The sequence below is a fragment of the Arachis ipaensis genome, chromosome B04, assembly GCF_000816755.2.
Source record: "Arachis ipaensis cultivar K30076 chromosome B04, Araip1.1, whole genome shotgun sequence".
Classification (NCBI taxonomy): domain Eukaryota; kingdom Viridiplantae; phylum Streptophyta; class Magnoliopsida; order Fabales; family Fabaceae; genus Arachis; species Arachis ipaensis.
Window position 1 is genome coordinate 70,601,279 of NC_029788.2, and position 12,720 is coordinate 70,613,998.

Below are 12,720 nucleotides of genomic sequence, written 5' to 3' on the forward strand. Positions count from 1 at the left end.
AACGTTGTCGTTATTTGTTAGAATAGTTTACTTATAATTCAAATTAATTTGTTATGTGAATGTTTAATGGGAGAATTTTTTATTCTGAAATTTTTATAGCTTGAAAGGTTTACACATTTCTGATTCGGATTTTTTATTGTTTACCAGAGGCTTTGCCTACTTCTTCTCAGGAGCATGACTCACACACTCCTACCACTGGATGCTATTGTCCCCTACCTGAGGGATGCTGGCTTTGGCGACGCGGTGCCACTCAGGAATTTCGTATTTGACAACTTCTTGATCACAACATTTGTAGAGCGCTAGTACCCTGAGACTCACACTTTCCACCATCCATAGGGTGAGTGCACCATCACTCTCCAAGATGTTGCATACCACCTTGGGCTACACGCTAATGGAGACCCAGTCAGTGGGTGCTTCCGTGACTTCCACACATGGTATGCGACCGAGGCTTGGGAGTTGGTGGAGCGGCTACTCGGTGTCAGGCCTCCTGCAGTCCAGTAGCAAGGTGCGTAGAGGAAGGAGTCTTTCTCCCTCAAGCTGCCATGGCTTCGGAAGCGACTCTGATAGATGTCCAATACGGATGATCCAGCCGCCCTCCGACAGCACGCGACGTCCTACATACTATTGATGATTGGAGGTTACCTGATGACTGATAAGCTAAATAATCAGGTCTATCTCCGGTGGTTTCCATTACTAGATGACTTTTAGAGGTGCCGTTCTCTGTCTTGGGGATCAACGGTGCTAGCATAGACATACCATTTTCTATGCTCTGTAGCACACCACTCCACCACAGACATCGCAGAGCGCACTCCTCTGCTAGTATCTTGGATATACCAGAGATTCCCTCAATGGTGTTTACCTGATCGACAGATTTACATATACCTCATGGCTGTAAGGTAACTGTTCACTACGGTTTTATTATTCCTCGGTTATTCAATATGATGTGCAATTTATTGAATCGTGGTTATTGTTGCAAATGTCCACATATTGATGGGTATGACATAGCAGAGCAGGGATCAGCATGATTAGAGAGTTCTGCGATGGCGTCGGACATTGGATTAGTTACTGTGGGACGAGGTAGGCGAGTTACCCTTCTATTTGGTCACAGTTGCATATATTACTCAAGCTTTCTTAGGTCCTGTCATTGATGATTATTTCATAACGTCCATTGTAGTTCCTGTGGATGCCCTACGATAGTCCTGCACTACAGGACATCTGGCCGCTATGGCTGAAGAAAGAGGCAAAGTGGGAGACATGGATGTCCATTGTTCCCCTCGTCTGCTTCAACATAGTTGAATTTTACCATGTCAACCGGGTGAAGCGCTAGTTTAATGGCGAGCAGCTAATGCCAGGGGACCTAGTCAATGTTGACAAGTTCTTGACTACCATTAGACAGGGTGAGGACTTTTGATGGCCTAGCAAGCTTCATGAGTGGTACGATTGGTGGAGGGTTCAGTTTGAGGAGGGACATCGGATATCCATTCAGCTGTGCACAGACTATTGGCCGACGCAGGAATATTGGTATTGGTATCGACAGGCTTGCCGTGTTAGACACTTGTTAGGAAAGAATGTGCTTGATGACCCCAGACTGTTGGACTTTTCGGGAGACGCGCAGCCTACTATCAGTTAATAGAGGGACGTCCTCCACCTTCCCCGGGACATCCCTGACCATCGTTGGTGGGCCAGGGAGGTTCGGTCAGACACTTGGAGGCCTACCTGGAGAGAGCGGCATGTCAGAAAGTGCGGAGGAGCTACAGCACCCCGGAGGGATAGGGTTAGGCCTCGCAGGGAGCGCTTGGATGTCGAGTCTGAGGATGAGACTGAGTATCACCGGCAAGAGGAGCACGATGATATCCCAGACGACCAGGGTGACTCACTGCCTCCACCACTACCCCTTCCTCCTCTTCACCACCACATCCACCTTCAGGGTCAGGATCACAGGCATTTCAGGACGATTGGGATGTTGGCCCCCTGGTTGGCATGACCTTGGGGTATCCAGCAGTCGTCAGGAGGCATCGATGGTCGACGAGATAGATTTCGAGGAGGCATTCGACATTCATACCACCGACCAACCTACCATGCAGCACATCATGGAGCAGTTATGCACTAGTACAGAGTAGACCATGGAACAGGTATAGCAGCATTCGTCTGCCCCTATATCCACCATTGTTTGGGTTCCATATATTTCACTGGGTTCTAGCACGTCATGTGGCACACATGTCGGACCCAGTGCTCAGTATGTGACACTGTCTTTAGTAAACTACGGCCTCTTGAAGACGGCACCCCAGCTGATGCATGCACTATCGGTGAAGCCACCTTACTAGCCTTAATATCAGCTGGTGACCTACTCCGAGAGTTATGTTGTCCCATGCTCTCACAGCTACCTTATCAGGCATAGAATCCCTCTCATCACCCATAGCCTCCTCAGGATTCACGTCCTAACATACCTTAGCGACAGAGACAGCCTCTGTCATGTGGCACCGGACATCGGCTGCATTACCCAAGTGATTACCACTGATAATATCGTTTTTACTGTTGTACGTTGTAATTCTATACACTACTATTGATGTATTTTAAAAACTATTGTATTTAGTTTGGGTTTAAATTATTGAGCTCTTTTTTGGATGTTTTATGTGAACGTTGCTATGTGTTGAAGTTTAAACTTTAGAATTCCTATACAACATGAATGCCGTAAACATGGATAACTTAAATCACATAAAATTTGAGTACAAAATTTCCTTATTAAAATATAACAAAGTAAACAATATAGTAAACCACACAATAATATGAACTACAGAAACAACAACCTCAACAAACATAAACAACGTAGCGACTGTAAACTATACCTCGTGCGTTGACTGGTTTGGACACCCATTTCGGATATGACCGGTTGCCTGCAGAGACCACACCTTTTCTCTTGGCACTCGCCCTCATCTATCTCATTACCAAACTTGGTGGAAATGTTCGACTAGTAGACTTCTTGCGCATGACAGGATTAGGACGAAGCTGTGTCTCGTACCACTCCGGCCAAAGCTTCTCATTTGGTATCGGGAGAAACTCTGCCTCATATACTTTGAACACAGCTTGCTGCATGTATACTAAATGGACAAATGGACCCCATTTGACACTCGCGGTGGCACAGGATGCTAGTGCATGACGACATGGAAAATGTAGTGACTAGAAAAGGCCACAATCACACATGCCTGCCGTCAAGCGAACACGGAACAAACCTTGGGACCAACCCTCGAAAGGCTCTAATTCCTCAACCAGGAACACTGAAGCCTGTCTGTTGCAGTGAGTGATGCGCATGTTGGAGATTTCCTCTCTGTTCTTCTCAATACCATTTATTAGCCGTTGGAAAAATTGATTATCCGCCACTAGTTGGGCATGTGCCTCCCATCCCATCCTGACGAACAACTGCTATAGCCTCTCGTAGGTGCATCGCACGATGGCTGAAATTGGTAAATAGCGTGTACCCTTAAGCATAACATTCATGCACTCGGAGAGGTTCGTTGTCATCTGTTTGAACTGGCGACTGGTCGCAGTGTTGTAACCAGATCTTTTTGTTGAACCTACTAGCCAACTCTGCCATCTCCCGCGACAAACCCGTCAATGCATTCATGTACCACTTGTACCTAGCCTTGCTTGAACTGTAAGCAGCATTCAGCTTTGATCGCCTAGGATCTGTCAGAAATAATCAATAGGCCTAGGGTCACGTGTCGTCTCATATTGGTAAGGAAGAAAGACCAGGACTCCGTGGTCTCAGAATCAACAATTGCAAAGGCTACAAGAAGGATATTGCTGTTTCCATCTTGTGCCACTACAATAAGCAACTCACCAGCATATTTGTCATACAGATACGTGCCATCGACAGAAATGAACGGCTTGCAATGCTTGAAAGCCTCCACACAGGAAGGGAAAGCCCAAAATATCTTATCAAACATACTGTACTCACGCACCATAAAGTGCCTATCATATTACGGTATAGCCTAGATTTCACATATCGTTCCAGGACAGCAACTTAGCAGTGCTTTCAGTAACCTCGATTCTTTATTGTATGACTCCTCCCAATCACCGTATATCTAGATAATTGCCTTTTGCTTCATCATCTAGACCTTTCTTTACGAGGGTTTGACGTGATAATAGCACCTTTTAGGATAGAGATACTCACGGATAGCGAGAATTATATCAACGAGAGGATGACATGACATATTAGACTACTGTCCAATTGTCGGTGGTCTTGAGACATGGTGGTGCTAAACTAGTGTGCGCTCCTCCAACCCTATGCACCTCCCTAAAGAAATAGAACAATCGTGGTTGACATGTACAACAAGCATAACAATGATAAATGAGAATATATAACACAGTTAAACTTGAACTTACGAATATCCGAGATTCTATCTGAGAGCAACACAGAGACGCCAAGGGTAGCCTGCTTCAGATTGTCGGCAATGAACATGGTACTTTATTCGATCCGACTCTACGACTCGGTACTCAGCACTTTTGGGAATGTTGTAATTCTTCACATCCTGCATTACTATATCTCTGCTTTTGAATCTATGGCCAATCCGAAACTCCACACCATTGTCTAAGTTGTAAAAGCTTTCACCCGTGCTAAAAAATGAATTTTTCTCTTGCATCGCGTCGAGATCCAATGTATGATAGCGACTGGGTATAGATGACAAGGTTAGAATTGGGTGCGGGACAGATAGAAGATACCAACGTAATGCCTTGATCTGGGTTTCTGGTACAAATTCCTCCTTATCATCATCTTCAGAAGAACCGCTCTCGTTGCTATCCGCAACATACTCCTCGTCGGAGTCTTCACCGTCAACGTCCATGTCTTCCATTGGACTAGTAGCACGCATTGGTTTGGGTGTGAGAGGTAGGTCATCTTGCACAAGGTCCGACTGGCCAGATCCACCGCCACCGACATCACCAACCTTCGCAGAAAGCGCACTCCATCATTTGTTTCGCCATAATTCTCCCACAGATGTCAAACATTAGGCGCACATGCTCGTCGCCATGGAGCCAAAACAGACGAAACCGAAAAACTCCGTTATCCATCGGTGCTAACAACCTATACCCACTCTTCTGATTTCTTTTCTCCCGCTACCACCAACGCTAGTCAATATGAGACTCTTTAGCTCCGACAAAGAACTTACTCGCCAGGTACGCAACAAAATGGGTTTCTCACTCAAAAATCACCCCAGTATCATTATTTCTCATATGACAATTGGGATATACACTTACAACCAAATATTTACTACTAGACATTTTGGTTTATTTTTCAGAAGAAAAAAGGTAGAGAAAAAGAAGTGAAATGTTGCGGAGGATACAAAGGGTTGCACATCATTTTACCGTTGTTAAAAATTTATCGTTACGTATCTCTTTTACATTGTAAACGTCATAAATATTCGCGGATCTTGTTTACCGTGTAAACAAAATATACAAGTATCTCGTTTCGTGCTTTATCTCGTTTATAATATAAACAAGATACATGTACTCTTATTTTATTTACACCGTAAAAAAAAAAATCTTATTTTAGCCCTATAAATTCCCATAAATATCCCTTTAAAAAAAAGGAAAGAACTCTTTCACATTCCATGACTATTCCAAGCTCTAAGCCTCCAACACCTGATTCGAGATTTTGGTGGGACCTAAGAACGAGACACTGCAAATACCTCTCTCTCTCTCTCTCTCGCTCGCTCGCTCTCTTCGTTAACGCATTATCCTCGTTTCTTCATGGAGGAAGAAGAATGCGAGGTTTCTTCGGTACTCAACCACCTCATCTTAGCCGCCACCGAAATCTCAGAGATCGACGGCTTCAAGCACGTCATCAAGAGACAGTGCTTCGACCTCAGCCGTAGGATTAGGTTTCTCGCTCCTCTCTTTCAGGAACTTCTCGACGTTACAGACGCCATCTCAAACGACGCCGTTTCGGCGCTCCTCTCTCTTAAGGAAGCTCTTGCCTCAGCCAAGGAACTCCTCCAATTTTGTTGCCGAGCAAGCCAGGTTTTCATGGTTCGTGCATTGTTTCGTTTTCTGATTCCAGAATCGATGCCGTTTCTTCATTCGTTTCTTGACTTATTTGGATGATTTTTTTATTTATTTTCTTAATAAAAAACGAATCAATTGTTTTGTTTTTGTTCTTGATTTCGTTTTTGTATAGATCAAATTTTATTGATGAGTGAAATAATATCACAAATAGGTCTAATAAGACAACAAGCATGAATATGTGAACAAGAAAGGGAAAAACGAATCAATTGTTAATTTGATAACTAATGTTGCATTTTATTTTTCTGCATTGTAGATTTTGTCCTTATTTAGGAACATTATGATTTGATAATCATTGTTGCGTTTTATTTTTCCCTTAGGTATGTGAGAGTTTCATATTGAAGGGAAAGTAAGTTAACGGAGTAAACCACTAATTTGACCCTCAAAAGATTGTGGTGTTGAAAATTTACTCCTTGAAAGAAAGAAATGCACTCATGATCTTCTAAATATGAACGATGTTTGATAAAATGTACCAATTACTCATTTTACTGCTTAGATTTTGGGTATTTTAATTACAATTTTATTTTTAAGGGGCCAGATATGCGTTTATTGTTTTTGGGGAAGTGGAATTCAACACACTTAATCAAAGATTTTGTTATAAGTCATAAGCTTTATCCAGATAATGATGAAATGCTTTCTAAGTGCTTGCTAGATCATTTGGGACTTTCTAACTCTAATGAGCACATAAAAGAAACATGTTGTCTTGTTTGATTATGCAATTAACTTTTGAAGCTGTTCTAGGTCTACGTGTTAGGCTGTTAGCATTTAACAGTTTCTGTACTAAAACAATAAATTTTACAAAATTAACCTAATAATCTTCACTAATTGTTATTAAAAAACATTGGTGTCTATTGCTTCTTGAAGTGTTTATCTTAGTGCACTTTGCTCCATGAGTTTTGTTTAAAATTTTTTGCTTAAAATGCATTATATCCAATCTTCACTCCCCCCTCTCCTTCTAGAGTTATACAGGTTACCACCTTTTACTTGTTTAGCATATAATAGTAATACGCTCAACATTGTTTCTCTTATTTGAACTTAACTGTTTTGTTTGTGGGATAAATTTGGTAAAATAATTGCTGATGACTTGTACAATTTTACTATATCTACAGAACTCCACTTGCTTATCTGAAACATTCTTCTCAAATGCATTTTTCCTTTTGCAATTGTAGATACTGGAGAGGGAGCAAATTAAATGCAAATTTAATGATCTCGCTTTTAATTTTGAAGAAGCTATAGGCAAGATATCCTGTGACAAACTTGATATATCTGAAGAAGTCAAGGAGCAGGTAAATATATGCTGAACAGAACTGCACGTTAGAATGGGAGTTTCATATAATGCTTGCAGACCATTATTTATTCTGTTTCTGTTATTTATAACTGATCATAGACATCCCTTGTAATGTGCTTTAATGTTTTGAAGGATATTGAATACATTCTAAATATTGCGAAATAAGTTACCCTTTTGTTCTTATTATCCTATGAAGTGTTACTGTTTCAATGAATGTAGGAAAGTATGGTCTACTTTGGTGCCTATGTTAAGAAGTGTTACCGTTTCAATGAATGTAAGAAAGTATGGTCTAATTTGGTGCCTTTGTTTTTTATTTTTAATAGGTTCCTTGATTTTTCATTGTTCATCAGGTTGCACTCGTGACGGCACAGTTTGGAAGAGCCAGGGAACTTTTTGATCCACCTGGTCTTCAGCTTTATGATAATCTGTTGTCCATTTGCAACCAGAGCTATGATGTGATTCCTGAACAAGATAAACTGCATATAATCTGCGAAAAGCTGCACTTTACGAATGTGGGTGACATCAAACAAGAGTTGATTGCACTCGATAAGATGGTTGTAGACATGGGTGGTCATTTTGAGAAAAGCACACAGGATATGTCTACAGTCTTGAAAAAAATTGAAGATTTCATACTGACAGAATCTGCAGATGTTATTATGCTATCAAGTGATGATTCCTCTACTCAAGCTGATGAGTCATACACAAAATTATGTTCTCAATCACTGGTTATACCAGATGAGTTTCGCTGCCCAATATCTCTGGAGCTAATGAAAGATCCTGTAATCATTTCTACGGGGCAGGTGAGACATGAAAATGCCGTATTTTCCTGTCATATAATTCTTTGTTTTTAGAAGAGAATTATTTTAGGTATGCTAAAAGCTTATTGTCTTGTATGACATACTAATACCTTTTAGTTTCATGGCACAAAAATACAGAAATCAATCGTGCTTGTTAACTCCTTTATTGAGACCATCAGAATTGTTTCTCTGTTTGTAATTTATTGTATGAGAATTCCTTAAATGTTAGTTTAAGAGCACTTATCTGTTCTGTTTCCTTCTATTTTAAGCAATAACCCGAGTCCCTTGCATGTTCAATGTAAGTATTCTGAACATAAATTAAATGAGAATGATACTCTGTAGCTTATGGAAGAAAATAGAAAATAAATTGATGTGAAGATCAGCTTCCTTGATCATTGACAAGGCTTAATATCCTCTGGAAGCTGTGAATGAAATAACTGAAATGTGAAACAAGAAAATTATTTGACTATATTTGAGTGTCTTCTCTTTTTATTATTCATGTATATATTGAAATAGTTGTTGAAAAAGTGCTTACAAATTATTCTTGAATAATTTAGTTGGTTAGCTTTATTTATTGCTATATGAGTTAATAAATAATTATCTGTTTCTTCCTTTCTAAAATACTGCAACCATCAATGCTCTTCTCATTTTCAGAAATCTATCAAGCACATTATGAGATAACCTGTTAAAAATCAAGTTGTTATAACAGCTTGATATCTGGGTAGATATGAAATTGGAAACTTTTTTTTTTACTGAGTTCTTTTGTCTTTTAATAGCAATGTATAATCCAAAAGTAGGATTTCAATACTTGAGTATGGTGGTAATAAACTAGTCAATATTCATCCATTTTTAGACTCTTTATAATCCTTCTCTTTTTATCCTATCTCTTTCTGCAGACATACGAGCGAGCGTGCATAAAGAAATGGCTTGAAGCAGGCCATGGAACATGTCCTAAGACTCAGCAGATTCTTTCAAGCTCTGTCCTTATACCCAACCATGTTTTATATATCCTGATATCGAATTGGTGTGAAGCAAATGGAGTGGAGCCACCTAAAAGAACAGGGAAGTTACGACTCTGCAAGGCAACATCAGATGGCTCTTCTGAATTTATAGATATTGATACTCTATTGAGCAGACTTACTTCCAGTGACATTGAAAATCAGCGATGCACAGCAGGTGAGTGTTACAATGTACTTCTGCACTTCCTCTCTCTCCCTCTACCTAGTGAACACACCACACATACACACAGGTTGAAAGCGAAACTACTGGCTCAATTTTGAGCCTGAAAGTATGCTAGTGTTCTTGTTTCTAATATTTTAATAGTTTACCTTCATATGATCTTCACTTTTGTTTTCTCAATCCCTGCAACTATTTGTGGATGCGACCATATTCTTTCATTTAATGTAGTACAGTTGAATGTCTGGGAGATTAGAATTAGGCAACGGTGGAAATAGGAATATTGTAGGGTTATTGTGGGTAGTTAAAGGCAGGATGCAGCAACAGAATGTGTTTCCAGGGGTAAGCTTTTCAACTTTTGGGTTATGTGAAGAACTTGGAAATTGGTATTTTGCAATTGGATAGCTGATAACTCCTAGTATGAACTACAGTAATGAGGTTCTTGGCATTAAAAGCTTACAAGTTTCTCTAGCAAGGATAACCCAAGATGTTGTTGATGTTTTTCAGTTTTGTGAATAAGGGGGTGTTCCTTTTTACATCTTTATCTCTGAGTTGAGAACTATGCTTTTGTGGGATCTCCTAAAAAACCTTATACTTGCTTCCTAATGGTGTCTTGTAAATAACTATTTACCATGTAACCATGCTGCAGAGGAGCTCCGTCTTCTCGCCAAGCGAAGCAGCCAAAATCGAATATTGATTGCTGAGGCTGGTGCTATACCCCTTCTTGTTGATCTCCTCTATGCACTTGACAAGCGCACTCAAGAGCATGCAGTTACTGCTCTTCTGAACCTATCTATTTGTGGGAATAACAAAGAGCACATCATGGCTTCTGAAGCTGTTCTAGGAATTGTTCACGTGCTGAAAAATGGTGTTATGGAAGCACGGGAAAATGCTGCAGCTACCCTTTTCAGCCTCTCTACACTGAATGAGAACAAAGTGTTAATTGGAGCATCTGGAGCAATTAAAGCACTAGTCACTCTTTTCTGTGAGGGAAGTCAAAGAGGGAAGATGGACGCTGCAACAGCCTTATTCAATCTGTGCTTATATCAAGGGAATAAAGGACGTGCAATTAGGGCTGGTATCATGCCTAAGTTGACAGAAATGGTAACTGAACCTGGTGAGGAGATGAGGGATGTGGCATTGGCACTTATGGCTTTACTAGTTAGCCACCCGGAGGGAAAGGCAGTAGTTGGATCCATGAATGCTATGCCAACTTTGGTGGATATAGTCACTAATGGATCTCCTAAGAACAAAGAGAATGCAACTTCCGTGCTTGTTCACCTCTGTATCGGAGATCCAATGAATGTATCAAGTGCCTGTTCACTTGGGGTGATCAATCCTCTCTTGGACCTTGCAGAAAATGGTTCGGACAGGGGCAAGCGCAAAGCCGCACAGCTTCTTGAGCTGATCGGCATTCTGAGATCGTTGTAGATATGCTATAGGAAAACCGTCGGCTAGATTAAGTTTAGGCATAGCTGATGCCATTTTTAATATGCAGCAGCTGGCATAGATTTTAGGTAGTGATTAACCGTATAGGATCATCATTGTTTCCTTTTCATTTTTTGAGTGAAAGGAAATCTCTATTTTACTTGGCCAATTATTTTGTGGCATTCAGTTATTCATGCTGGAAAGTCAGACGTGATGTAATTTGACTCGGTTGAAGTGCAGGCATTCATGTTTTTGCGATGAAATTTCTTAACAATTTTTTTCCCATTAATTTTAATTTAATTCTATTTATTTAACAGTTGCTTTGTCTAGTGTTCCGCTGTTGAACATGATTCTATGATTTGTGCTTTTCCGGTGGTACGTGTTACTCACAAATTCTGTATCCAATGAAGTCACTATTATAGTTTGTCCCCCCTCTTTTTTTCCCTCTTTCTTTTCTTTTCCTTTTTTTTTTTTTTAATATATATTTTGTTTTTGGAGAGGGTTGTCAGCTACTGAGTGCTTTCTCCGTTGGATCTTCTGCCAAAATATTACCACGACTTGGGTTCGATGACTAAATGATTAATCTTGTCGTTTACATTAAAACAGTTGCATGCATATAAGTTTTATATTTTATATTTTCTTTGAATAGTATACTGTACGTCTGTTAGTATTTTGTCAAATCTTGTTAGTTGATGTTTTCGACTTTGATACTTGATAAAGTTACCTATGCTAATTTCAGTTTAATGACATAATGGTTTTGACATTATATATAATCATTCAATTAATAACTTGAATGTTAATTATTAGTATTGCTATAATGATTTTTAATTGTAGATTAGATTTTGTTATTGATATTATCGGCAGATTTTGCTATGAACGAACTAGTATCAATTTTTCATTAACAGTCCTACTACACATACACGTCTCTTTTTGGCAAACAAGTCAACACAAATTAATCCTAACTCAACAAAACTCACTTACATAATGCGTGTATGAAATCACGCTGTTCCTCCTCCTCCTCTTTCTCTCGTCGTTTTTTCTTCTTTGTTTAATTTTCCTCTTCGTCGTTCTTTTTTCTTTGTTTAATTTTTTCTTCCAAAAAGAATTATGAAAAAATTAAATAAGAAGAAGCAACATATGAGGAGGAAGAAGAGGAAGAATTTTAAATTTTGCATAACTTATCCGTACAAATACACCAAAAATTCTTAACAATACATATAAATGTTTTAGTTTTACACCAAAATTTGTTATAAATACACATTTTTTTAATGCTGTATTTTTTTCTTTTTTTTTTCCTTATTTCTTTCTTTCTTTCAATTGAATGGATGTAGGTTCATCCTCTTTCAAGTAATTTTGCAACATTATGTATTTCTCTTTTTTCTTTGTTTGATTTTTTTTTTAATTTTTATTCTTGTTAAGAGAGTAAAACAAGAAGAAACTTGCGAAGGTAAAAGAAAAAGGAAAAGATAAATAAGAAAAAAAAAGAATGAAGATAAAAAAAAGAAGCAGCAGAAGATGAGGAGGAGGAAGAGGGAGTTTTGAATTATGCAAAAATTATCAGTACAACACCGAAAATTCTTAACAATACACATAAATATCTTAGTTTTATCATGAAATTTGTCGTAAATACATAAAAATATTTTTTTAATGTTGCATTTTTTCTTGTTTTTTTTCTTATTTCTTTCTTTCTTTTAGTTGAATGAATGTAGATTCATTCTCTTCCAAATAATTTTGTAGTATTATGTATTTTTTCTTTTTCTTTGGTTAATTTTTTTTTTGTTTTTATTCTTGTTAAGAGAGTAAAATAAGAAGAAATTTGAGAAGGTAAAATAAAAAGAAAATGATGAATAAGAAAAAAGAAAGATGATGATGATGAAAAAGAAGAAGCAGTAGAAGATGAGAAGGAGGAAGAGGAAGAGAAAGAGGAGGAGTTTTGAATTATGAAGAACTTATCAGTATAAATATACCGAAATT

At 38.8% G+C, this 12,720-nt stretch overlaps 2 protein-coding genes across 3 annotated transcripts; one reads left to right on the forward strand and one right to left on the reverse strand.

Moving 5' to 3' along the window:
- LOC107636551 lies at positions 3,479–3,944 on the reverse strand. The gene is made up of 2 exons (XM_016340050.1): positions 3,748–3,944; positions 3,479–3,650 (listed from the first exon to the last, which is right to left on the reverse strand). Exons 1-2 carry the CDS (start codon positions 3,942–3,944, stop codon positions 3,479–3,481), a joined length of 369 nt encoding a protein of 122 aa, XP_016195536.1.
- On the forward strand, positions 5,586–11,060 carry LOC107639361 (U-box domain-containing protein 13). Of its 2 annotated transcripts, XM_021121196.1 has the most exons (6): positions 5,586–5,601; positions 5,676–6,024; positions 7,227–7,343; positions 7,696–8,145; positions 9,039–9,318; positions 9,968–11,060. In XM_021121196.1, exons 2-6 carry the CDS (start codon positions 5,746–5,748, stop codon positions 10,747–10,749), a joined length of 1,908 nt encoding a protein of 635 aa, XP_020976855.1. In that variant the 5' UTR covers positions 5,586–5,601; positions 5,676–5,745; the 3' UTR covers positions 10,750–11,060. The 2 variants fall into 2 exon arrangements, with proteins under 2 accessions (XP_020976855.1, XP_016198318.1); XM_016342832.2 differs by lacking the exon at positions 5,586–5,601 and having other exon boundaries at positions 5,608–6,024.

Coding starts and splice junctions, on each gene's coding strand:
- LOC107636551 (XM_016340050.1), bottom strand. CDS start 3,944: ATGTTTGATAAGATATTTTGGGCTTTCCCTTCCTGTGTGGAGGCTTTC. Junction 3,651..3,747: donor TCTGAGACCACGGAGTCCTG/GTCTTTCTTCCT, acceptor TGCTGCTTACAG/TTCAAGCAAGGCTAGGTACA.
- LOC107639361 (XM_021121196.1), top strand. CDS start 5,746: ATGGAGGAAGAAGAATGCGAGGTTTCTTCGGTACTCAACCACCTCATC. Junction 6,025..7,226: donor GAGCAAGCCAGGTTTTCATG/GTTCGTGCATTG, acceptor TTGCAATTGTAG/ATACTGGAGAGGGAGCAAAT. Junction 9,319..9,967: donor AAATCAGCGATGCACAGCAG/GTGAGTGTTACA, acceptor ACCATGCTGCAG/AGGAGCTCCGTCTTCTCGCC.